At 45.3% G+C, this 27609-nt stretch overlaps 1 protein-coding gene across 5 annotated transcripts in view; it reads left to right on the forward strand.

Annotated features, from left to right (window-relative positions):
• The window catches only part of LOC117235139 (ankyrin repeat domain-containing protein SOWAHB), a 113097-nt gene that overhangs the window by 81868 nt on the left and 3620 nt on the right, over window positions 1-27609 (forward strand). For 2 of the 5 annotated variants that reach the window (XM_033496892.1, XM_033496894.1), the window contains exons 9-13: window positions 14581-14679; window positions 15146-15151; window positions 22444-22516; window positions 22861-22953; window positions 27387-27413. In XM_033496892.1, the coding sequence (XP_033352783.1) occupies window positions 14581-14679; window positions 15146-15151; window positions 22444-22516; window positions 22861-22953; window positions 27387-27413 (298 nt within the window). Of the gene's footprint in view, window positions 1-14580; window positions 14680-15145; window positions 15152-22443; window positions 22517-22860; window positions 22954-25223; window positions 25249-27386; window positions 27414-27609 lie in introns of all 5 variants that reach the window. The other 3 variants (XR_004493629.1, XR_004493630.1, XM_033496895.1) reach the window with 3 other exon arrangements.

The raw sequence follows: 27609 nt of genomic DNA on the forward strand, positions 1-27609 counted from the left end.
GACCCGCGACTACCGTGCAACTTATGCAAGCCGGAGGATAGCGTTTGATTAATTTAAACGGATGAACGCGAGATGTCTTTTTGCTCGTGGTGAGTGAGGATACTGCCCAAGGCTACGTTGGGTGAGGTGTACCGGAATGGATTTGCGTAGGTTGGTAGGCCATGCTTTTTATGCCGTTTTATGAGTCGTAAATATTCGAGCAGACGTTCAGCAGCGTATGAAGAATATCGAACAATTACATCGGTTCGAGGATATACAAACGTCTACATTTGAAAATGGAGCATCGATAGGCGTTCCGTTCTAAGAAATACCTTCTCCTCCTCTATGCTAACACGTATAAGAAGCTCGAGTTTTGACAAGGCTGTCATCCCTATTGAAACCGAGAAGTCCCAAAAACCACAACCATTTGTGTTCCATGTTTTCAAGTATACAAGCTGTCACAAAATATGTGACTGATATTTTCGCTACAAGATAAATGACACAGGAATCGATTGACATGAAACATATTTCTAGCGTAAAGTAAAATCGTTTGTAACTTGAAAAGTAAGCATCAAACGACGTTTCTGTACGTGAACTTTTTCTCAATTTCGATGTTTAGAATCGATCCCGCAAATATCTCCCACATAGTTTGTATAAATTGAACATTGCCAGAGACCCACTCTTCAAATTTAAACTGCCTCAAGAATTTCCCTTCAAATCGTTTCACGTTTTTATTCCATCCCGTAAACGCTGAAGAATCTACCTGCGACACGAAAAATCGCGGCTAGAGCGTTTTTCCGCCCGGGTGTTGCGGTCTCGCGGCAAGAAACGTCCGCTCCATAGCGCGGTTCTTCCCTTGGGTGACAAGCGGCGGGCAGACGGGTAAAATTGATATTTCACGCACGTCTGCACGGCAGCAAGGTAATTGCGTTTAAACGGCGCGGTTGCGTATGCGACTGCTGCGCCCACCTGTGTCAGGCCGCGTCTAAATAATAGAATTCACGGCGCGCGCTTCTCTCCTGCGAGCGGAGAAGAAGAGAACGTGGTGTTCGATCGCGCGTCATCAGCCTCGTCATCTTGCTGGCCGACACGGAACTGTATGGCGACCGACTACTAATCAACCGACGTGATTCACGGAGCTTCTTCGTTAAAAACGACGCGTCTCCGATTGCCTCCAGGCGAAAGTGTACCCTCGGTGATACAATCGATTTCCTGGCTTTTCGAGTTTTGACTCACGGACCTCCCTTTCGTATGCAGCCACCGGTCGCGCGACTTACTGCCCGCCCGGCTCGCACTTCCGAATCTTGTACGATGACTCGAGAATATTAACGACCCACGACCTCCCCTGAAGTTTATTAACGTAGAATGATCGTGGTTCGTTTGGGAAATTTAAAAGTTTCATGTTTTAGGGGACGGATTTTTATGAAAGTTTCTGGAAAACCAGAGAAGTTTACTGTCAATAGAAATAAGTTTTTTATATTTTAATTTCATGGTAATAGATTCTTTTAAAGCGAAGGCTATAGAGAAACAACAGATAAAGTTACATTTCCTGTATCTTACAGGGAAACAGTTTTAAAGTTCGTTATTAAAGGCATTGGATCTCTTAGAGACACCATGACTTATGTTGAAATTTTTAAGTCTGCGACCTCCACAGGGTTAAAACAGACAGGTTTACCTTGAATTTTATTTCATGGCTAAAAGCATGTAGCTGCAACTTTTCTGACGTTAAACTTCACGGCTACTTCGTAGATATAATGGGTCCTTTTATAAGAGTCATCTGGCATGTGCATATACGCTGTAATCTGTAAACTTTTCCTGGTGGGGATATTTTCCGCAATTTTTCGATCACAAATTACCCGCGCGTTATTTCGCCGAGCGTGCGCTCGCGCGCGTTACATTACAGCCACCAATTTACTTTTCTCGAGCGAGGGCGCCTATATCTTTTAATACGTTTCTCGTGGGAACGATTCTCACTCGCACGATGCACTTTACCGCGCGTAGGCTCGATCGAACCTCAGGGCCCGGACGCATCGCGGTAATTTAATTGACGCAAAGATTGCCACAAAAAGTTCATCTTTACATAATGGTTCTTTTCCTTTCCCAGCAAGACGAACGATCATCGACGTTTCCCATGGTGAGCGCGGCAACCCGCATTACCATGCACCACGATCACCCTTGGACTCTCCTAAATGTCGAGCCACGTTCTTTCCTTTTGTTCCTCCGTTTGTCCACCTGGAAGGTCGAGAATTTCTCTTGGTCGTCATTCGAAAAAAAGAAAAAGATATTTCCATCTCCCAACCAGATTAGGTATTATAAAACTTAGACGCGTTTCTCTTTCGTCCATGGACGAATTCACCAACACGTACACGGTTTACTTACCCACGGAGGAAAGTTTGATCGATCCAAAAGGAAACTGGTACGAGTCGAGTACCCTCGGTTGGATTAGACCGGTATCTTGTAATCGTTCTGCTTTCGATTTTCAAACAATCGATGAAACGTTTATCTTTCTTTGGTTGCGATCTAACCATTTTACCTTTCTTTCGGTGGTCTTCCTTATGGTTCTATGGTTATAGATCGCTGACTGGTCAGGAAAAATGGTTCCGATTGTCGAGAATCGGCCTCATTGTCGTAGATTGCCTCTCCAGTGACATGGATACCGATCTTCGTTCCTGCTGCAAGAGGGATCGTTGCACGATCGTCGGTTTAACTTTCCCTGAAAACTGTGCACACCGATTGTGCTTGATCGTTATCTTTTGGGATCGTTGGACCATCCTTGGGCTGAAGGGGTCTGTTTCCGGGCGCGCGCGACATTTATCCTCACGGTTCGCTTGAACGACGACAAAGCCCTGTCTCCGTGGTCGAGTAAGGGCCCTCTTCCTCTCTGCCTTCTGCAACCGAAATCCAATTTGCATGAACTGCAGCCAAAATGGACGAGGTAATTGGTACACAGGAGAGATTAGGGCTGCGCCAAGGCGACGGATGTCCGGGCACCGTTGCTGCCCCTAAATTCCACCGTTTGCGGCGCCGCCGGCTTCTTCTAATTGCCAGCGTTGGACGGTTTTCAATTAAAATTTGTGCCGCGATGTCTCTTGATCTATGATCGCACCACCAACCGTATAAAACGAATTACTTCGCTCGACTTCGCTGAAATTACTTCTCAACCATTTTTAGGACTTTGCATTGGAATTCCAATTTTCAGGCTATAATTTTTCATCGCAGTAAGATTCCCTTAATACTTCGTTACTTTCCAACTCGTATTTGCACATACGCTTATTTTCCAATGAAGCGTCTTTTTATCAGTCTGAGAAATCGAGAAGAAGACAAAGCAAATCATTCGAAGCGTTCCTGAGGAGGGACGCGTCCTCGCGGTTATGGCACGAAGGAACAGCGAAGAAAGATGAAGAAGAAGGACAAGAAGAAGAAGAACTACGGGAAGAGCTACGACAGCGATGGTGGCGGCGGAGGAGGAAAGAAAGAGGATGAGGACGCTCACATAAATACGTACGCAACGCAAACAAAAACCCACAAAGGACCGCGCTCGCGGAAGATACGATCTTGCGGCATGCAGATACGAGCATACTAATCTCTTCGAGAAGCCTCTCCGAGGAAACCGTGTCCTTTTGTTGTATCCGTCTATGAAATATATTGGTGGTTGGCCCGACGTCCGACACGAGGGAACGATTCAATATCATTCCGACGCGCTGGATCTCCCGGTGTATTTTTCCGGGATCGCGTCGCCTCTAGATCATCGACCACGCCGCGTACTGGGAAATAGAAATATATACGAGCACCGGGAACGAAACAAAGGCCTGGCTTTTGCACGAGAATCCGTGGACACGCGAAATCATTTTTATCGGCCCGTCAAGTGATGGCCGGAGGAGCTTGCTCACAGGGATGATGCATGGTCAGGATAGTGTAACATATGTCTAAGAGAGCCGATCGTACCTTACGCGAATGAAGCATAGGTTTCTAGTTGAATACTTAAATTAATAATTGATCATTCTGCTGATAGAGTGCTAATGTTGCAAACATTGAAAATTTCCATAAGTCCGTTTCACGATGTTAATGGATCGTATTTACGTCGAGTCCATAAAAAATGACTTGTTCATCCCATTTACTACTACGACCTCGATCCACTTCTTAAACGAAACCCGATCGCTTCCCTGATTTGTCTGCTTGTCACGAATCGCATATTCAATATCCATTTTACGAACATGGCAAATTACCGATTCCACGGAAAACGACGTCGTAGATCATTTGACCCGGGCGAACACCAGGCATAATTCGGTTCTTCTACGAGGTCTACGCGTCGTTCGATCCTCTGTCCAGGATCCAGCTAATTTCCAGCATTTGCATGCCGATACAAGGATAGGACGCCGGTGGCAGGCGGCAGTTTCAGTTTCGCCACGCCAATCCAATCATGTAAATCGGGGGTAGCATTATTAGTGGCGGCAATCGAACTCACTCTCCTAGGCCAATAGGAGGTGTGGTGTCGCGGAGGTGGAGGCAGGACCCGATCCGAAACGAAGGGAGCACCAGCCGTCCAACTAATCCTGGGTTTACCTAATCGCTTACTCCCTTCCTCCTTCGTCTGTGCGCGATTCCGCTCGTTCGCAAAGCGGCTTACCCTTGCACCACAACCTCGTGAAACTCTCGTCGAGACGCTAGAGAAATTCCGCATCTGCGATCGAGCAACGTTCGATTTTCCTCGATCGTTGACCTCCTCTTCAAGTACCGTAGCCAACAGCTTTTTCAAGCCTGACATTCGTTCGTGAACAAGTATTTTCGCCAAATCTACACGTTTCGAATAAATCGCCATCTTCGTTGTTTCGAGTTTGATTAATAACGTACCACCTTACTTGGCATCGGCTGAGGAATTCGTGAAGGACGATTGATCGTCGCGCGATGCGTCTTTCTTAGCGTCGACGATTCCTGTTGGTGACAACACGAGCGAAGATGCTTTAAAGGAAACGTTTCGACGCGATGGAGAATCGGGCCAAAATTAGACAACTACGATCAGTGTTCTCGAGGTTCAAGCTGGTTTTTAAATGTTGGTGTTGTTTCACCACTTTATGGACAAACGACCAACGATCGCTATTCTTAAAGAAGTTGTCAAGTACGTTCATAAATATCGTTCAATTGCGCGATAATAATTTCTCTTACACCGACTTATCGTTAATGCATCTTCCGTCATGAATGTGGCAATACTATCACGAAGATATATCTATACCTATACGATGATTTCAACTTCGTTTATCGAAAGCTTGCTAATCGAGAACAATTCTAAAGAGAGACTGGTTCGCTTTCAAGTGCAGCACTCTGTATCGAGGATTTCCACTGCTATCGCGTCGCTTGATATTCGATCTGATCGCGGCCGGTTATCTGTCATCCAGCAGACGCGTGGTCGATGAAAGTACAAAGCGATTCGTTTGAAAAAACCCAACTATATTTCCCAAACCTGATAAAAAAACCGATCAAAAATAGATTCACTGAACTTCGACGCGATAACAACGACGTCGTACGTTTACATAAAACGGAACACAAAACAGTGGAAGAAAAAGAATTTCTCTACCGAGGGAATTAACGAGGGAAACGAAGGGAAACGATGGGACTGAAGGGAAATATAATCAGCACGCGGCCGATAATTCCTGACAGCGAAAGAGGTGGAGCGGTGGCCGATCGAACGAAAACGTAAGCCGCGTAATCCCCTGTGAAATACCGCGCTGGATCCGAGAACTTTGCCGTACGCCCGAGGACATCGGGGACATCGATTATTCGCGGCAAACCGCTCGCGTTAATCGTTTAAACTCCGCTCGAAGAGGACGTACGCGGCGATCGTACCTCCGCCAGGTACGCGCCACGTTATCCAGCAAACCACTAGACACCAGGATTCGCTGCGGATATCGATACTCGTCCTAGAAGAATCTCGGCTCGTTGCCAGACTATCAGGCTCTATTTCCTGTGGAACTCGATTGGAGATTAACAACATACCCTGGTGTAGTCGATGGTTTTTAATGTCAGTGTTAAGGCTAATGGTTAGTTACCTATGTTTTCGTTTAGTGGAATCGTAATATATGTTTGGATTTAATTTTATAGCTCTGGTTTAAAAATTGCGAAAGAATTTCTGAATTTTAAACCTGCTATTCTCCTCCTACCTCATATAGGCGAGGTGATTCGAAATGGATGTCACATTTCAATAGATCGTTACTTGCATCCTTAATATTTATCGGCTCGATCAGTTAGGAATATAGTAGATGGTAAAGGCCTAGAAACAGGTTGTTCCTGACACCGCAAATAGGTCAGCCAGTATCCAGAACAGCGAGCATCTTCCTGCGACAAACAGTACCGATCCTCGACTTCCGGTCTCCCACGGTTGCACGTGTAAGACACTCTACAATTTCCATATTTGCTCTCTAGTCATCCATTTGGCGAAATCGTTGCCGGTCGATGCTCGTCGAAGCGAGTCAACGTTTTCAAGTTAATGGACGTGGCTGATGGCGATACCTTGTCGCGTCGCGGCTCAAAGAAGCCACCTGCGACACACCGAGGACACTGCCAAGCAACGATTTCTACCTGCAATTGTGCTTCTCCTTATACGCTTGCTTAATTGCGTAACGGATGTTGATAGCTTTTTTTGGTCGATGGTCGAGTCAGTTTCCTCTACCAATTAGTTAAGACTTACTCGACAGCTTTTTCTGATATTTTTCAGAATGATATAACTTTCCCTTCCCGAATTTCCAGAAGATGATCGTTTATTCCTTGGGAGGGCTGTGAACAATACTGAGAAATTACAAAATGAACTTGGATATTTTGGCAATTCTTTTTCATTCTTTAAAACGTTGATGCTTCCAGCATAATCGTTAAAATAAAGCGAAATTCGGACGCCAGGATCGATGGATAAATCATCCAAACTAGGCTAAGTGCGTTGTTCTTAGGATTGAATATTATAGCGAGAATAATAGCAAGAAGCAGTATCGCGCTATCTCGACCGGCGATCGATGGGGGAATTAAAGAGTCGGGAGCGGGATAAAAATCTCGTAGTGCAGTCACAGCTCGTTTGAGCGGATGCCTCAAGTGATTTCGGTTACACCTCGTTTGCACGATCCGGCGTTGTACGGTTCTTATTATTTCCTTGATCTAGGAAGCAGTGTTTCAATCGCGCCGACGGATTGAAATTGCAGGCTCGATGGCGCTGGATAACATTGTGATCGCGATGTAAAAGAGAACGCTGGTATCGGTCCGGAGTGGCCAGCGGGAGCTGTTGAACAATCGAGTGTCCCATTTTCAGCAATCAGTGCGTATCGTTCCTTCGGTCCGAGGTGAACGGTTTGCCAGGAGCTGTTGCGGATGTTGTTGAAAACATTTCAAAACATGTATCTAGTTACGTTCGAATCGTTGCTACAGATTGTTCTAATATCTTTTAATTGGTAACCAAGTCATAAGGAATGATGTATGATCATTTTCATGAATATCTACTGATATACATGTAAGAAATTCCTTGATAATCTTTGTATACGATTTCTTTTATTCGTTACAATACAATAGCTATATCGGTCATAATAGATGAACGTTATTCGATCTTCGTAAAAATGTATGTATCTTAAACTATATTTGTCTACAACACATTCAGACTGGTTACATTGCCTCCTATTGTTCGTCGTTTGAACCGAAGCCGAGATCGCTGCCATTGCGAATGCTTTTGATAACGAATATTAGTTTCAGAGTTATTAATCATTCGTATGCATGCAAGAGATCGATTGAATCGGACAGCGGCGTAAACACCTAGAGCTAAACGGCGTTAAATATCACCTTAGCTCGTCAGAATATATCCAGATACGAGCGAAACGCAGAGATTTCTCAGATATATGAACGGACAAAAGTGAATTTCCTTTTTTCTGCATCTGCTCCATGAATCTACATAGCTACGGATTGTGGCCTGGGTCGTGTTTACTTGGCGTGCAGCTGGAATTACGAGTGAAAAGAACGGTCTAACAAGAAGGGGCCGAATAAATCATAAAGCACGGCTCTTCCGCGCTATGCTAATGACACCTCCTGCATCCTGTATATCCTTGGCGCGGGCCGCGAAAGTTCCTAGTGGCACGCCACGCGGCGTTTGTTCTTCTTTTTACGGGACTGCCGGCAACACACCTCCTTGACGCAATTGCAGGAAATAAAACACTCTTACCCGGACGTTTCCCCCGCATTCACCGAGCGAACAACAGCCACGAGAGGACCGCGACGCAACAACACCCGTACTCGGCCGTGTAACGAGCACCTCGGTGCGAGGAAGAAATATCGTCCCCCAGTCCGTTTTTCTTCAATCTCGCCAAATATACAGCGCCAATTAATCGTGTCGGTACTCCTTTCGCTTACGGCTTATACGATCCAGTTATTTTATGCTCGTGATCCTTAGACTAGTAAAAAAATTAATTACAATATTCCTTATATCGCATTATTTTTTAATTTCTTTCGCTACAGTTAACTAAATTAACTTTACTCTTTGCTACGACACGTCTTAATCGCCTAAAAAATACAACGAATCTCTTTTAACAATTAAATAGCCTGTTGACACTATCTCGGCCTGTGGTATCATACAACCCTGTTGTCGAGGTATAGGAATAGTTCTGTGTATTGTCCGCGCTTCTCATCCGCGATCAGTCGATTCAGACAGCTTCGACACTGGCGTCAATGCGGCGAGTTCCGTCGTAGAAAGGGGAATTCGTGACTAATAGATCCGATCGAAGCTCTAGCCGATACACGGCGGGCATAGACGCAACGAGGCTGATCAACAGGCGAGGACACGCGCCATCGAGCACGCGCCGATAGATCTGACATCTCGACGCCCGACGCCGTACACGTGACCGGAGGCTCGTTACCTCTCCTCTCCTTTCCTTCTTTCTTCCTTCCTTATCCGCCGGCGACTCCGTTCCTTCCTCCACCTTCCCATCGGAAGACACGCGCCCGACGTCTCCCTCGATTTCCCGGAATCGACTTTCGAGAGATCGAATCGCCGCCAGGATCGGGACGACCCACCGCGAGCGGCCACGAGTTCGAGGAGAGGTTCGGTCGCCGAACCGGCTTCCTGCCCCCGCTCGAATCTCGATGTCGAGATGAACGCCGCAGTTAAGAACCGTCCTCGCTTCGCCGGAATCTGTTTACCCTGCCCGATTCCGGGGAAACAAAGACATCTCTGCGAGCCGATTATTCGCGGCAAAGCCTGTTAAACCGCAGCTCAGATCCCTCTTCTACTTCGTCAATTTGTATCTTGATCGGTCGCGATCTACTATATGCGTTATGTATCCTGATACGTGGCCGATATTTCTCTAAAAGATCTTGGAAGGGAGTCGAAGATGTTCGCAGAAACGGTTGTCCTAAGCGATGTTGCTTCAGATATGCAGATATTTTTGCATTTTCATAATTCTTTTTATGGACGAGATTTATGTCGTCGAACTGTTCTCTCGGCAACTTCGTATGGATCCTGGTGATCTTACACGAAGCGCAATAAAATTATCTATGAATAAATAGATGTATCTTTGATGAATACATTTGGATGGAGATATTTTTTTTTCCAACCTAATTACACAAATGTTCAGAAACCACAAACGAAAACGCCCTTTTTCTCATAATTGCGACATCTTTTGCCTGTTGCGAAGTCTCGCATTCGACTGTCGCGAGCGAAGAATTTGGGCTTCCGAGTATCATCTTGATATGGAAGTCTTCGATCGCGGCGATTGTAGCGGTTTAATCAACGTGCCACGAATTGACGTAGCCGGACTTGGAGAAGGTCGCGGGAACGAGGCGCGACGGAGGCAAAAATTTGGGCCGGGATCGGGCGCGGATTTTAAGGAGAGTCCGCATACCAGGCAGCGACAGAGTCCCACGGGAGCAAAAGGGAGGAAAGGGCCACGCTGAGGAGACGGCCACTAAATATTGTGTTCGCGCAGAGAATACAGCTCTCGGGACACGTGTAAGCGGGGCCGCGGGATTCCGTATGAGCAGATCGGCCCGCCGATTATACGCTAATTCAACGCAAATTCCTTCCCGGAGATATCTGTATCGCTCGCATACATCAGAGCCCGCGGTAGCTGGCTGCCGTTGTTGCTGCTGCTGCTGCTGCTGCTGCTGCTGCTGCACAGGCCTTCTCCGTGCCGCTCGCCGTGCCTTCGAGCGTCCGCAGTCTCCGGTTAGCTTAATCAGTACCCACGAGGAGACAACTATATACCCACGGCTACATAGTTTTCGTGCACATGTGGTGTACACACATCGACCGTGGGTACACCAGGGACCCACGAAAACCGGCGACTCTGTCGTGCCGCTACCGGTGCAACCGGTCAGCCAGCGGAAACCGCCGGGATGTACTAATTAATCCAGACGGAGATTTGATTATGATATCGACAAAGGATGTCCGGAACTATTCGTCGAGACGGTGTTTGGACTCTTGCGAATCGAACGTCCGATCAGAATGCTTTCGCAAAGATCAGAGGGGTCAAGATGCTGGCTGGTATCACGTGTCAGATGCACAAGTTCAAATTCACTTGATATTAACTACTGTATACTATGTTCAAAATCGATCTATCACTAATGGCCATTGACGAGCTTCTCCCATGATCGTGATTCAATCTGAAGACTATTCCCATCTCTAACAACTGACCCTAAACGCTCAGTCTACCGAAACGACATACGAAACGTCCCCTACAATTAACAACGCATTAATCCCGTCATTAATCCGGCAAACAAAGCTACATAAGGCAAAAACGTGGCACGAGCTGGCGGAAGATGATGGAACAAAGGGGAGCGCAAATCGCTTGCCAGACCTAGAAGAGAGGGTCAGGATCGACGGTGAACGTTCTCACGCATGACGAAGGCAGCCGGCCAAGGGATTTCCAAGTCAGGAATCGCCGGTAAAGAGCGCGAAGACGACGGCTACCGTGTATATAGGTATGGCGCGCGGTGGTCAACGAAGGTCCAGGGCAGAGGACCGAAGATATATCACGTTGTCGGCCGACATACCATTCTTTCGCGGCAGCCGACACAGTGTGTGCGCGTAGCATTCACAAATTAAGGAGCGCCAAAGTCCACGAGACGGCGTAGGTATGGCGCTATCGCGCTTCATAAAACTTCGTTAGCAGGCTGCAAGTAGACGGCCGACGCGGTATATACGCGCTCGTAGAGAAACGCGCGCTGATGGCCCCTCTCTCACGGCCGAGAGCTGCGGGGCTACCGTAAAAATTCATTTTGTTTCCCCGGCCGTGTAATTTCTCCCGGATTCTTGCATCTTTCGCGCCGGACCGTATTAGGCGGTACCGTGTTTGCCGCTGGTCCTCGCGTTCTCGCTTCTCCACCGCTGATCACGCTCGTCTGTCGTCTGGTTTGCGATCCTAATCTTGATTAGCACTCCACACGCTCCTTTATACTCTGTGTAAACGAGATTCATTGTGCCGTCTTCCTCGAATCTCTGTCGCTGTAGGCGATGTCGTGCGTTGTTCACAGGGTGGTTGAGTTTGTTACGTTAAGGGGATGCCGATATTTTGGTTTTCCTGTCGTTACTTGGTTATACGATATTCAGTGAAAAGGAACAGAGGAGATAACTATTACGAAGTGTTAATAATTCTTATCTTCGTTTTATTTATACCGGTGACTGATCCACGGAATTGCATTTGACAGTATATCGGTGAAAGCATAATTTTAGAAAACTCTTAGTATTTTCCTCTCACTGCGAGTACAAGGTACAAATACCTTACACATTTCGATAACAAGATTCAATAACTCGTAAAAATAACAACAGCGAATTAACAAAGCAGGTTCGCTTCCCTCCTCCTTCAACTTGAATACTTCGAGATCATTTAAATTACACAGTGGTATCCTTCCCAAATCAATTCACGATTTAACGAACCAAAACGAAGATTGCTCTTCGATATCCACCATACTGAGCAGCCGCGTTTATCGTGCTGCTACGATTTCGATTTCGATCAGGGAGTTCTTGGTCCTCGCGGTCGCTGGCTGAGCAACGGTATTGGCGCCACGTGCCTCTAATATCAAGCAGGAGGTCGTATATCCTCTCGGTGCGTTGCTCGTTAATTTGCCGTGCAGTCAGCGCATATAGGGCTAGTGGGCGCACAAGGTGCACCCCACACGTGGCTGCACGGACGACGCGGTCACCCACACGCTTTCACGAACAGACGTAGAGCATAGGGTGACGTTGGTCGTGGCAGCGCAACGGTGGCCACGTAAAACCACACACACAGCCACATCGGGTAAATAGGCATACACGAAAGAGCGCGCGCGTGGTTCTCGTCATTAGGTACGTAGCCTCGTTAGGATGAGTTTTTCCGCCGCTAATGAGGTGGCCTGCAAGTTGTCTCTGGTAGCGGTGCAGACGGTCCAGCCGCGGTAGTGGCTCTCTCCGTGTGGATCAGGTGGACGTCCGGCTTTCTATGACGGCAGCGTGCGAATCTGGAGACCCGGACACTATTTTTAATCTACCCCCGGGACGCGGACTTGACGGAATTAAAATACATGTCCCTGGGAGCACCGCGAACGCTTGCTTATATCCCCGACGCGGATCGTATATTTCTCTCTTAGCGAACCAGCCACCCTACGCTGGACCGTGCGGAATAATCCTGGTTCTTCCTGGTTGTTTTGCCAACGGACATCTTGTTTCTTTTTCTCTTTTTCTTTCATTTTTCCTTTTTGCTTCTTCTCTTCCTCCCTTTATTTCAAATTTATTATATCCCTTACAGAAAAAAACTGCTGGAATCTGTTAAAAAATATAATTCCGAAGAAGCGCACAATACCACCGATTGTGAGTATTTCTCCAATAACTATTTGGACCCACTATTAATTCCAGCACTAACTAGTCTCAGTAATTCACCAGCTGTAATTCATTACTGACTATTGATCAGTACTAAGCTCTCAGTAGTACAAGCACCAGAATCTAGTAATGCACTACTCAGAATCAGTACTATATCACTGGTCAATCCATGATATCCGCAGGAGGTGCTTTCAAAGCCTTCGTGTTTTCATTCGTGATCAATTTTTTTTAAAGGCGAATGGCGTCATCGATTATACGGATATTTTTTATGTGAAAATCGTTGGAAACACTGCAGTCTAATTATTTGTGAAATAACTTTGTTATCTCCCGTACACGTTTTACGGAAACGCTAAATGCTTAGTGACCATCGACAGGGCCATGCGATCGTCGTGATACCGCGAGGTACCACGCGACAGCGACATTTAAGCGCGGTCGGACGAATGGCGCGCGCGTGTCTGCGCGTTTTTGCGAGACCTGCCCGCGGCCATTAAATTTACGAGCCGTCACGGCTAACTTGCAAAGAATAATAACGTATATGCTCGAAATAATCCGCTGGTCGGAATAACCCGCTATATGGAAATAGCCGGGCATTTGAACGGCTCGATGTCAAAGCAAGCCAGCCCGGATATAACTCAACGCTTAAACGAGACCGCGTTCGCTTCAACCGCTCGTAGACGCGTGCTGTTTTGGATTTAAAAACGCGCTCTTTACATTTTACTCGCGGGTTATTTCTAACTCTCTCGCTTTTTGTCCAGCGTGTCACTCATAGCGTAAACGGACGATTTAAACAAAATTTGCGAAAAACGTTCCCTCGACTTCTTGTTTCGGCCCTGAATTCCATCCCTGTAAATTCTCTGACCGTTCATACGGGATGATCCTCTTTCTGGTTAATTGAAAGACAATGTCGCTGATCGCTTCGCGGTTCGCCATCTCTTCGTCTCATTTCACATATGCTGCGGTTCGTAAATGAGCGAGCCTCTCACAAGTCAAACCGATCGACTCCACTTGTCGACGATATCATAATTTTATTACATAAGTACACGGTTGATACTCAATTCTCAAGAAATAAACGAGTTAGTTCTATAAGTTCGTTTTATTCGCAAGGAAATGACAAATAACGGTAAATTATTGTGCAAGAGCGGTCAGATGTAAAAGATCCATCGATTGACGTCCTTTAAATTTTCCACCGAGCCATATCGTCGATCTGAATCGCAGCCAAGAATCCAGCGGTCCGTGCCAGTTCCGGTGGAGAATTTTTTCGCCCCGACATCCACGCGGAGTAATTCGAGCCCGGACGACGATTCTAGAGATGTTCGGGTCTTCGTGAGTCGAGTTTCGTCGCACCGTGTCCTTCCCTCTCTCGTGAGCTCGCGCCCGGTGATCGACTGCCCTCGAAGTGCTCCACCTCATTCTACTCTCGAGTGCTGTCCGACGTCGCCATTCATCCAGCTCGTTCCGGTCGACGTGGCCGGGAGCCGTTGCTTAATTCGCGAATATTTCACCGGGGCCCCGCGGGCTGAAAATACGCTACAGCTGGTCGCGTCGTGTCTACAACCGGGCCACCGTCGCGATTTTTCCGAAATATTCGCGACGTGGCCCGTAAATTTCCGTCGTTGGCGTATTTTTACGTTCACCCCATTTTACGTTCATCCTCCTTCTCCGCTGTCTCTCCTTTTCCTAATCGTTTTGTCTCGTTTCTCTGCAAGTGTAATCCGTGCGCAGAGTTATGTTATTTCGCAGTATGAGTAGATTGTAGGATCTATTATCTCATGTTGTTGATGATGTTGCAGACTGCGTTGCACTGGGCGGCCAAACACGGCGACGAGAACATCGTGAAGCTGATCGCGGGTACCTACAAGGATTATATCAAGAGTGTCAATGAGACTTCGGTGAGTTCGGTTAATTTTCTAAGCGAAGAAAAATTCTATATAAAAATTCTGATGGGTGTCTTAGATTTGACGTTTCTGTTGAAATAAATGACGCAAAGGTTTGATATAAATTTTGTCCCTAATGCGATTCATCTCTAAGCTTCAGAGTTCATTTAAAATTCGTACAATGTCCTTCTCGCCCGTTTCATCGCGTCAGATGCTTAGATCAGATCATAAAGGCTCCCCGGCAGTATATCTTTTTTTAAGGTATATTATGCAAAGGTGGGCGTATAAGAAGTCCGTATGGATTTTTTAGTATCGTACGGTGTCATCGCGAATAAACTTACGATCTATAGAATGCTATTCGATAGTTATATACCTACAACTCAGCAAATATTTTAAGTGTTATCGCATCTGCACCTTTGATGATCGCTTCTAATCTTGTCTTCTTCTATTTCCGGATACTCTGCCAATCTGCGATCCACAGAACGGGGTAAGTCTTACTATCGACTTTTCGATTTTAATTCGTTGCGAACATTCCGTAACACGTAACAAGGATCAGTGGACGATGGAAAACGTCAAAGGAAAAGTAATAAACTTTCTCCATAACCTTCCGCAATCTAAATCCATCCACGTCTCTCACCACCTGCCGCGAGTGTCTCGAGCAGCGCGTGGCGCAAATAATAACGACGAACGGGGAGGTAAAAAGAACGAGATCGATAAAGAGAAAAGCGAGGCAAGGCTGGCTGAGAATAAATCGCGAGCAGAGTATCGCTCTGGAATCTACCGTGATCTGTAAGTGGCCGGCGTGCGAAAGGAGCGTAGGACGCGCATTTAAGCGGGTTGCGAGCGCCGCGTGTCTCTTCGTGCCGGCAGAAAGGCGCAGAGTTTGTCCCCGTGGCAGAAAGGAAGGAAAGAGAGGGAAAGGTAGGCGCAGCGCACAGAGAGAAGACTGCAGATAGGATCGGATGTGTGTGGTCCGCCGCTTTGCTCTTTATAAGACTTATATAAGGTGGAGCGCCCTTCGCGGGGCAAAGAAGGAGGGCAGAAAAGAGACGAACCCACGGAGAAAACGAGAGAAAGAACGAGAAAGAGGAGAGAAGGTTGCTCGTTAGCGGCTCGCGACAAACACCGCTGAACTACCGCACACGTTCTAGTTAAACAGACCGATGAAGATAGAAATATGTAACAACTATGTACAGCGAAAAAGATGTAATGAAATTCATCGAAATTCAATTTAGAGGTAATGGAAGCCTTTAGATCGGCTAGAATATTTTACAGGTTTATCGCAAGGAAACGGTTACGTGCTGCACAAGGTTCTTCCCGTTCCCTCTCTCCCCTCCCTCTTCACGAAGAGCCTCAATTAAGCCGATTAGCGGCGTAATGGTTGCAGATCGCATCTAATCGCGATCATATTCGTTCGACAATGAATCTTTCGAAGTTCCGTAGCACGTTCGCGTATCCGCCTGCTCGTTACTTGATACGCTCGTTTATTTTCCCGTCATCGAGACCCGTGTTTCTCGTTTCGAAATTTTACAGAATTCCTTAGAGCTTGCAAATTAAAGAAATTATTTTAAGTCCACAGATAGTCTCGTACGGATAATTGATAGCACGGAGAGAATAATGCTGGAGACGATATAGACTTTTGTAACAGAATTTGAAAGAAATCAAAGATTTTGTAACCTGTATCAGTTTTCCTGCGGACCTCTCAATAGCGAGAACGAGAGAAACAGGGAGAATCCTTGGAAAGTAGGTTCGATTCTTTTAAAACACCAGCCGTGTCCGTCGAAGTACGCCAGAATCTCTGTTTTCAAGGATTAATGCTCGATTTAATAAATACGCGTGTATTCGTGTAGGTACCAACAACGTCGGCCCAGGCTAATCCACTCCGGAATGGATCCATTCTCTATCCGGCTAGCTCTTTTTTCCTTCCAGCAGCGGCTTTAGCGGCAGACGGTGAATCGTGTCGCACGGCGTAATCTGTCACAGCCACCACTCTCGCCGTAGTTTTCTGCGGCTTATCCCAGCGGCCGCCTCGCCCGCTTAATGCTCTGGCAAATGAAAAAGAGGGAAAACCGTGGGGAACCGACGACGAGTCTCTCCGGCAGCCTCCCTGCACTCTTAAGTCGCGTATCCTTCTCGTCGCGATTTCGCGCTGTGTAATATCCTACCCATCTTCTACTCTAACTGTTTCGAATCAAAGCAACTGTGCTTCTTCGTCGTTCTAGTGTAACAAGAATTTTCTATTTCTCTTAGAGAGATTGGAGCAGAGTGATTGCTACGAGGAACTTTGGTTGAGATGAAAGTAAATGAAGTTAAATTTTAATAAACTTCGAAGGTGTCTATTCGAAACAAAGACACCTAAACTTCTCTGTTTGGAGACTTAAACACTCATCGTCTAAACTCTGAAGTAATCCTACGTTTCTTAGATTTATGTTCCAATGACTTCGTATTGCAATTAATAATTCAAAGATCAAAAGACTGACATTTGCATATATCAATTCGTTCCAAATCTCTGCAAAAAGTAACTTCAAACCCTCCTGCATCAAAGAACACAGAAATTTTTTAATAGATCAAACTCGTTGTAACGACCAATTTAATTCCTTCCTCGACTGATCGTTTTTTGGCACAGTATCTTATCCGGTGGCGAAATTCGTGAAGACATTTCTTCTCGCGATTGACCGAACGTCGAACGTTAGACGTTACCGGCGATCTTACGTGGCGCACGGCGGATCGGAGTCACGAGCGTAATCTGTCACCGGTACCGCTTCCAGCGCAGTTTTCTACGGCTTATCGCGGCATCGGCTCGCATTTAATCCCCGCAAAAAACGGTGCCCGTTCCCCACGGGGACCGTAAGCCGCCCGTGTGGCGCCTGCATCCTTGCAGGCGTACGACAGACAACGACAATGGCGATCCCACTGGTAGACCTTCGAGACACCGGCGGAATCTGTCGCGTACACCGGGTGACCCATTTCGAACGCATCCTGTAGAACCCCGAGATCGAAGATCATATAGAGGAGTATACTACTTTAGTTAATAAAAGTTGACGCAGAGAGATCTTAATGATAAATGTCGTCGTGAGCGACTAGGCTTGATCACCCAAATACACGCGAATCTTTTTTCTATTTTTAGTAATCTTGAACACTAGATAAAAATGCATATACTTCTTCGAGTATTATTGATGAACCTCGTGGTCTCGGGGATTATTTAGTAGTAAATCTATAGCGAATTTTATTAATAAAAGTCTGAAGACTTTCCAATTGAAAAAGCATTGTTGCATCGATTGCCGATTTATCCAGCTCTACACTGCAATCGTGTTACCTCAGGCACTACCGTCTGAAGTCCGTGAAGGGATCTTTAAAGAATCATCCGTCGATGTTTGCGACCGTGTAACATTTTCTCTACAAATTAACTCAGGAAAGCCAAGAAGTCGAGGACTGGAGAATGGGGCTACCTGAGAGACTACCAGCCGGCGAGAACAGAAAGGCGAAGAAAAAAGGTGGGATCCGCGTTATAGGAACCAATATTCGAGGGTGTCGAAATACAAAATGTCGGAATCTCGGCCGTCAAGGGCGGGCCGTTATGATTTAGCTGCTCGTAAAGGCGGCTCGATGTAGGAAAATATTAAAATTGAAAATCCTCAACGGTGATATACGCGTGCGTGATATTGGTGGCCGGCAGCTGTCCCGTTCCCGAAGATTGTCGCTGAAGAAGGACGGCGACACTCTGCCTAGCGCAAGAGGACGCACAGACACACGAGTCCAGGAACGCGAAAAGAAATCTTTTGGAGTAACCGAGACAAGACGAGAGGGTTGGAAAGCGAAGGTGGAGATCGTGGGGGAGAAAACGGGCCTGGTGACGACGCGATATTGTCTCGAGGCTCGGTGACTCCGCGTGTCGGGACAATGCTACTTTAAAATATCGTCGAAAGTATAAAGAGGAGAAGGGTGAGCCACGGTGCGCGTATACGAGAATGAACGAAATAGAAAAGGGTGAGAGAGTGAGCATGCGTGAAGGCAGAGGGTGTCGTGCCACTTGTCGCGAGGACACACGTGTCGCACGCTATTGGAGTCGGGGAAAAAGGGTGACTCCAACGAGTTACCCCATACGTGCCATTTTCTATTCCTGGCGTCGTTGTAACGCGCTGCCTTTCGCCCACCTATACGCGGGGACTTTAAAGTGAAATAAATTAGAGCCGGCGCCCACCGAATAACTCTCTGCCTCTCTCTTTTTCTCTCTCGTCCAGCCGGCTTCGACCCCTTTCGAAAACCTCTGCACCCCCGAGGGTTGCAGCTTTCGCCTCGAAAACGGCGCTCGCCTATGATCGCGGTTTCGACGCATTTGTCACTGCGTTTATTGCGGAATGCGATATTGAGAGAGATATAGTGTATATACAGGGAGGCTGTTTATGGTGGCGCGTTCGGGAGTCGATTCAATTTTTTAGTCGTCTCGTTCAGCTTGTAACTTGAAAACATCGCTCCTCGCGTTGTCGACGTTGCAACTGGTGTTCGCTTTATCGAATGGTTCGAACGAAGTTTTCGCAGTTTATTTTAACTGCTGACTCTGTATGGGCGCAGAGTGGTTTATACGGGTTTTTCAAATAGTCTGAAATCGTTGCTGGATATTAGTCGCAGCTCTATTTTAGTGGAAAATCTTGGAAATTTAAACGACGCGAAATTGGACGATGACAATTTAAATCTTGTTTCGAAGTTATGAGAGAGGCTGTGCGTACACAGATCCGTTGCATCGTCTACGCAACTCTTACGGATCGTCCGCGTTTTCACTTCCACCGGATAATGACCGGTGCACGCACACAATTACGCGCAATTTGTCGCACTTATCGAAGCGTATATCGTGAACGGCCGGTACGTGCTCGTAGCTCGCTTTCGTGAGTACCGGTTCACCGAGACACCGTCGCGAGTTTGCACTTTGCATACGATATTTCAAGGTCGCGCAATTTTTATCCCCGCCACGACTGACGCGATCGATCTTTCTTCCACCGATGAGAAATTCTTTCAACCTGAACCTCGTCCGCGTGACATGTTTTCCTTTATCCAAATTGTGATTAAACCCGTCTTTTATAATGATCGTTGCGTACCAATAACTATAAGACTATAAAGCTGAAAGTGTCACGGTTATTTTCTGTCCATGATTCTAGCCGTAATAACGTTGCAGCACAAATCACACTACTTGTACTTATTTTTCTTTCATGACTCGATTTATCCAACTACACATATATATCACTCCGTCTCAACGACTCCGTTACTAGATTTTGCAATATAGCCATCATTAAGATAGTGAGACGATACAAAATCGTCGATTAACTTCAATATCCATAGGGATCTGCTGCGATTCTCGAATTTTTATATTTCATTCATTTGCTCTCACAGTAGCAAATGAAATAGATTTGTAATATTTTAAGAGAATGTTCGACGTAACATTAGAATAAAACCGATATATTTTAATGTCGGAAAAACACAGTTGAGTAAAACATGATCGAGAAACGCAAAAAAAGGGGGGGGGGAACTTTAACTTTCTTCAATTTCGAGGTAGATAGGGCATTTTAACTAAAGAAGACAGCATAGAAACAAGTTTTAAGATGCTGGGCGATTTTGGTCAGACGAAAAGTTGCCTCCAACGTACATCCACCTTCCTATTTTCCTCGCAGGTACTTTCTCGGTTCGGGGCCACGCAGTCCGCCTGCTAAATTATTCAAAAGATTGGAATCTTAAGGGCGAGCTACTGAATTATTAATTTATAGGCGTTATTGGGTGCGTGTGCGGCTATCTCGATACCGGCACGCATTAGTCAAACGGGTTATGGCGATCGGGCCAGTCGGCTACGCGTCGATCTTCGAGCTAGTATTGTTAATATCTTTGTAAAGGCGAAGAAGCGGATCAAAAGTGGCAGCTGTTTCCTGCGCGACCGAGGAAAAGCGGTCCCTCTTTCACCTGCCGCCCTCCGCGCGATACTAATTGCCAGATAACGTCCCTCCGATGTTTCATCCACCGCGACACAATTTCGTGTACCATCGATTCCGCGCTACGCGCCATTTCACGCGCGTACACTGTCATCCGTAAGTGTTCCGGTGTTTTCAGTCTAGCGAAAATATTTCAGATACGTTTCGAATGAATCCCTTTAATCTGATTTTTTCCTTTGATCTTATCCCAGCGACAACCGTATACAATTAGTGGATATCAGCTAACACTAAACAGCAGTTTATAATACAGTTTATACAAAACGCTCACACGATACGTATTAGCTTAACTTTTGGAAGTGGCTGTTAAGTAATTTTAATTTTCACGCGAGTAAATCGATGCACTTTCTATAGTGTATTCGTTGTTACTGTCATTTTGTGCATATAACATGCAAAATTGCGCCAGGTGTCCGAATACTTGTGGACGTAGCATACGCGTACTCCTTTTATTCCCGTTGCACCTTTTCTCCGCGCGTTATGTCGCGTCGCGACGCACGAGGGTGCGAAAGACGTTTATTCGGTATCGTTTGCATCGTAATTGGCTGTGGCGCGTGTATCGGGATATGGCGATACTGTCATAGAGCAGGGACATGGAAGAACATGTTATTAGAGCACGATGAGGGATTACATTGTCGTGGGACGAGTGGTATAATTCTTGTGACGGACGCGATGGTCGCTTTTGTTCCACCTTTCCTTTCATTCCCTGTTCGATGATAATGAGATGCGTATTGCGGTAGGTTGGGGTTAATCGCTGGTGTTTACCGTTCTTTTATAGCGATCCAAGTTACGAAGTAACATAGCAACCATGATAAGAAACCTGGTAGGTATTCGCAGTGTCTGTAGTAATTTCACCACTCGAGTTTTTTAGTCATCTTCTGAATTGTTGGTTTGAAGGTGGAAAATACACTAATGGTTCAATTATGCATGCTACCAGGTAACTATATTTTTCTATACTACGTCGGCAAACTGGATCGTTTATATTCAAACCTAACCTTCTACTACCCCTAGGCTTTGAAGAAATTCGAAAAGATTCTAGATTACTTGTCAACGTCTATACTAAATTATCTAATAATTCGCTAAGTCAAATGTGCGAAACTTTTTTCAACTTTTCCAAGATAAAAATTCTTTTCGGAAAGATTTAAAGGCGAAACGTCGTTTTATTTTTATGGAGAACTAAAGATATTGAAGACAACCGTCGCGTCCTACCCTGGTCTTCGAAAACAGCCCCGTCGCAAAGGAAAACTCGTACAGGGAGACGTATTCTGCAAACGATTATCGAGCGATGTTGCAAGATAACGGTGAATTCGTTGAAACCGCAGAGAGCAGCGGCGAGATCCACGCCGAACAGCCGGATGAAAGTCGGAAAGTTCATGCGTATGCCAATCTGTCTGTCGCACGCAAGGTTCGTTTTCCCGGCATCGCGTTTCAATCTCCTCGTTCGTGCACGCACGCGGCACGGCACGGAGATAATATTGTTGCGTCGCGGAAACGCGAATTCGCACGCTCCGAATGATATTCATAATACGACGCCATTAATTCCTCATTGTCTCCGCGTTCCTTCGCCCCTCCATCTTGACTTTACCTCATTTTTTCTCCATCGTCATCCTCCCATCGCGTTCCCGATGGCGAGAAAATAGCCGCGCCGCGATAACGCATCAATGGAAGAGCCGTTTTCCCGTAGTTCGTTGCGTGCGCACGAGTTTTTCTCTCGCAAATAAGTAAAAACTGGATCCTCGTTACGTGATTCTGGTTATGTGGAAAATGTTGCTGGTTAATCGTAGCTTGACTCGTAATTCGACTCTTGCAGGGATACACGCCGTTACACATCGCGATGCAGTTCGGTCACGAGAATATCTTCAATCTGTTGGTTCAGGTGTACGGTGAGTTCTTATTGTTGAGAATCGCGGATTAACGCTTTCTATTGACACATATGTCGTGTAGTTTTTTTTAATTACTTATGTAATTAAGCGTAAGCGACGCTGCTGACGTAACCGATGCATCTTTGCGCTTGTGTGTGAACGAAACGATTGCTGCACTTGGTACAAAAAAAAGTTGACGATAAATGGACAAGAATTAAATGCGTTATGCGTTAGAAAGCTATCGCTACGATAGCAGTCCTAGGAAAACAAATCATTCTATAGTAAATGTTCTTGACCGATGCGTATAAGAATCGTACGGTTTTCACGATTATCTCTTCCATTCTGTTTTCACACGATATTTACAGGTGCGAACCAAGAGGTACGCGACTACAGCGGAAAGAAGGCCAGACAATACTTGGTCTCCCAGGAGGCCGCTGTCAGTCAGGACACCTTCCGCAGTAAGTACCGCGCTCCTTTGAAGCAAAGAAATTCAAAGCGATGCAAAGGAAAGAAAAAAAAGGGACAGCAGCAAGATGGAGCAAAAAGAAAAGAATAAATACAATTTATTATCCGCGTAAAAGCGCAATAATTGACTCGTAAATGCGAACACTATCAAGGCAAACGATCGAGTGATGTTATCGGCGAGCACCGTAAATGAGACGCGTCAGAGTTTCATAATATTCGCGCAAGGGAAGCTCGTAACGTTTACGCAAATCACCGAGTAAATTACCTCCCCGTCCGTGTACTTTTATAGTCGCCTTCTTTTTTTTTTTTTTTTTCTTTTTTATTCTCCGTCGTTTTTATTCTTTTCCTTTTATTCACCATTGAAACCCGAGAGAATGATCATCGTCGTCGATCTCTTTCCTTTCCGTTGCGGTTATCACGCTAACATCGGTGGTCTATTAATTTCGCGTTAATCGCGAGCCTGAGAAAACGCGTCGGACGAGAGGGACGCGGTGCCGCGCCGTTTCAATGCTACGAGCAGATATTGTCGCCCGAACGAGAAGCGATTAAAGTTACGCAACATTAAGAGGCAAACACTCGAACCCGGTGGGGAAAGTATCCCCTCTAACGAGGATTCCCCTGCTCGCTTCGATTGTATTTTAAACAGCGCCCGCGTTTCTGTCGATTCGATTAAATACTTCTCGCTATAGAAATCGTTTGAACCATAGCGCGTATGTTACGGGCTAAAAGTATCTCGATTATGCGAATATTATTACGACAGAGTCTTGCTCGTATTAGATTCGAGAAATTTATCTAATCCGAATTAATCCAGCTACTTGACGAATCGGAATAAATTTTAACAAAGAGTTCTGCATTTATACTTTTGGCCTGTAGTGTTCGTAGAAATTGATACGTAATTTAAGACACGCGAATATTCTTTTTAAGAGAACGTAAATAATCTAGAATTTAGTTTTACGTATGTTATTACAAACTGTAATTTACAAGAAGGAAATTTTCCTTGGAAGGATGTTCATAATTTAATACCTTTCAATTACTTCCTCAAGCTGTAACTTGATTCATATAATCCGTGACAATTCGCGATTTTATTTAAGTAAATATCGTACGAGAGAAGAAATACAACGTAATAAAATACGGATGCTCAATCGTCGCGATAGAGCAATTACAGGTTTCCGCACCAGGTACACCGCAGTTTACATTGCTTTCATGCGCTTGGTTCTGGTTCAGCCTTGGTTTTCTAAGCCTTCTATTTTCACTATCAGCTTTCTTTTGATCGCGCGCATGTCCGTCTCGAGGAATTCGCCTGCCGTGTCTCGGCGACGTTTGCTTCCTAGTTTCCATACTCTTTCCAAGGGAGCATGCGAGTAATCTACATGAGGCATTAACTAGTTTGCATCGACCATACACCTTGTTCTTCCTCCTTCTTTATTACAAACAATTAAATTTCTACTTTGTTCTCTGTCTATCCGTATAAATCTTGCTCCAACGAAGATATTTACACAGACATACACGCACATACGTTTGGTCTATACTTGGTAGAATTCTGTCCTTTCCTCCTAACAGAGTCATTTCTCTAATCATTTAACAAATTCATTCTTTTCGTAGTAACAGAGTTTATCGAGACGAAGAATATCGCACAATGACGATCAGACATGTGTCGTAATATCTAAAATCCAAACTCATTTCCTCTTTGTCGAATCAAAATCATTCGAAAACAGGGAATTAATAAAAATTGTATTCGTCTCTCACATTTATTAAAGCAAATCGCTATAAGCATGTGCCATAAAATCATCTACACGCATCTAAAATAATTTAATAAACTCCTGTATATTCGAGAACTTTTTACATATTTTTCTTTTTTTTTTTTTTTGTTCTTACAAAAGCTCCACCTTATACATAAACCAACGAAATTTCAACTAATTCGTTCGATCGAATCACGCTGTATCACACGATCGTACTAACCGAACGATCTCCTACTCTGTTTCTAACCTTCGTCCAACGATAACCACGTATTCCATCGTCCAGCACCGAAATTTTCATCGAAATTAACCCTCCATACCAGTAAGCACGAGTTCACGGCATGCATCTCCAGCTTGCTTCTAAACGTTAATCCTGCCTCTGTAAAGAAAAAGTAAAAGGTGTACAGGTATCCCGTGTGACGACCACGCGATCGAAATAGACGACAGGAAATGGTTTCGGGTTCTCTGCTCCTCTGTCCTCTGTTCTCGGTGAGTATCGGGGCTCTGGAAGTATTCTTCTGTTGTAGGGATTACTGCTGCCGCTACGCTCAGGCAAGTTCAGAAGCACACCTCTGCTAAAGTAGTAAAGCGCTTGTGTCGCAAGATTAAAGTAGCCGCACCTTAGAGTAACGTATGACTGTCACTTTTGTCGACGCTGACGTGAGTATTGCGCGGAGAATCCGCGGGTCCACTTCGCGTTTTTAACACTCTGCGCCATCGAGATGCCTCGACGGTCTACGACAGGAAGAAGACTCTCGGACATCTTTTTCTCTATCCTTTTGTTTTATTTATTATATTTTTTTTTCTTTCTCTCTTACATTTTCCTCTATTTCGATCGGTATCCGACAAACAGTGGACCCGTTCATTCCCGAAATTCCAATGGAATCATGTACGTCCAGTACTCGTGACACTTCGCTTCAATCTTTCTTTTTTTTTTTTTCAACGAATCGCACACCACTGAATATTTTTGTGATGTCTTTACACGTATACTTAACTGTAAACGCGTATAAAGTCGCGAAGTGTGGCTGTTTGCGAACGCGTAAATATTTCGTTTATCTCGTTTATTTATTGTTTGACGATGTCGTGCTGCTATTAATTGAACGTTGCGCTTGTCATCGAATGCCTCGACGTAATTAAATCACACTTGTGTAACGATCGATGCGTGGTATTCTCGTGTTGCGATACTCTCGAGGCTTGACGCAACGCACGTGGTATCGAGAAGGCTGAAAATAAAACTGGTGAACAAGCATAAATCCTCGCCTCACGTTGTCTCCAAACGATTTGTCTTTGAACGAAAATTACGTTTCAACGATCAATCGAAGTGGCAGTAGTACCTGAAAACACTCCCAGCACCGTAGAAACGATGTGATTTAACCCTGTCAGCCGACGATGCGAACAGTTCCCGAATGCCGCGATTTTATCTCGTTCAATTTACACGCTTATGCTCTCCGGCGATCGCGTAAGGCGACGAGAACGACTCAGACCTGTTCCACATCGTCGGCTAACGACAATCGTCAGTGTTTTCTTTGTTGTCACTGTTCAACGCGTTTGATGGTAAAGCATGTGTACGCGAGCATGAGAAAATTTGCCGATTTCCTTCATTCACATCCGTTTTCCGTGCGCGTTGTTGCACCTCTAAATCTCGACAATCGAATAATCGTCAGTTTTATTTTAACAGAGATTCGCTTTGTTACACGTCCTATCATTACACGTTAATCGTATGCAGCGCGAGTTCACTCACCCTTTCGATCTTCCGTTCGATGAAACACGCGAGAAGATCGACTACTTCCCGCCGTGGCGCCGGAAGGTGCTCGCACGACTTCGCGGCAAACATCGACTTCGCGCGCGAATACGAAGCGACACGAGTTACTTTTTAACCAGATTAACTCTCTCGGTTGTATCTCCGTCCTGTTTCGATTGCTCGTCTAGTATGAAAGACGAGTTTAATCGTTTTACGAGCGAATCCATCTTCGATGCTCGGTTGCGTGGAAGAAGTTTGTTTTTAGATGATCAGTGCTTAGTAGCGTCGTAGCAGGTTGTAACAGAGGCTGACTGCCTACGTATTTCGTATATTTTTCTACGATTAACCACGAAGACAAGAATTTCAAGAGCTTGCTATTGACTGGAACGAGTACGATAAATTCTCTTATTCGTTGTTACTGATAATAATCAGCCTATTTTACGAGCTACTTTATCACGTTAAACGTAATACTACGTTAGTTGGCGTTAATTGGTTAAAGTTATCGTAAATCTTACGAATACTAAAGTTTCTTTAATTGAATTTTTTTGATCAACTGCGACATCGTTGGTCGCTGATTATTCCTATGACAGTTGACGTATTAATCCGAGAAGAAATTTCGACAGAGTGTTCTTTAAGAATTTTTATAGATTCGTCTAGAAATTTTGAACGATTATATTAATCGATCAATGTGGTTACCAAGCACTGAGCATCTCCGCAGCTCTTTCATCCGTTATTAACCAACGTCGACAGCCAGCAAATACAACACAAGCTGTCGTTCTAACGTTTTCTAACCACGACGACTAATTCCGTTCGGTCGTTTAGTGGCTTTCTGATAATTTTTAATAATCACTCCGTGTCTACTAATCCTTGATACTCCTCTTCATCGACGACCGCGCGCGTCGTCGTGCCTCCACGAGACAGTCTCAAATGATTTTCTATTTTATTTCAGAAATAAAAGCAAGGAAAAAGCATGCAGGTAAGAAATAATACGCATGGAACGATCACTAATTAAATGGAGCTATAGTTTAGTGCATGCGTCGGGCCGATCTGTGGAGTAGACAGTGTGTTCGGTAGAGTGGTTTTTCATTTTTCTCTAAACCTGGTACACTACCACTTGTTTCTATTCGCAGTATTATTCTTTAGACGGAAAGTGAAAAGATTATTAGGATCCG

Source organism: Bombus vosnesenskii, unplaced genomic scaffold, assembly GCF_011952255.1.
Source record: "Bombus vosnesenskii isolate JDL3184/JDL3185 unplaced genomic scaffold, Bvos_JDL3184-5_v1.1 scf7180000013314, whole genome shotgun sequence".
In the NCBI taxonomy this organism is placed as follows: Eukaryota; Metazoa; Arthropoda; class Insecta; order Hymenoptera; family Apidae; genus Bombus; species Bombus vosnesenskii.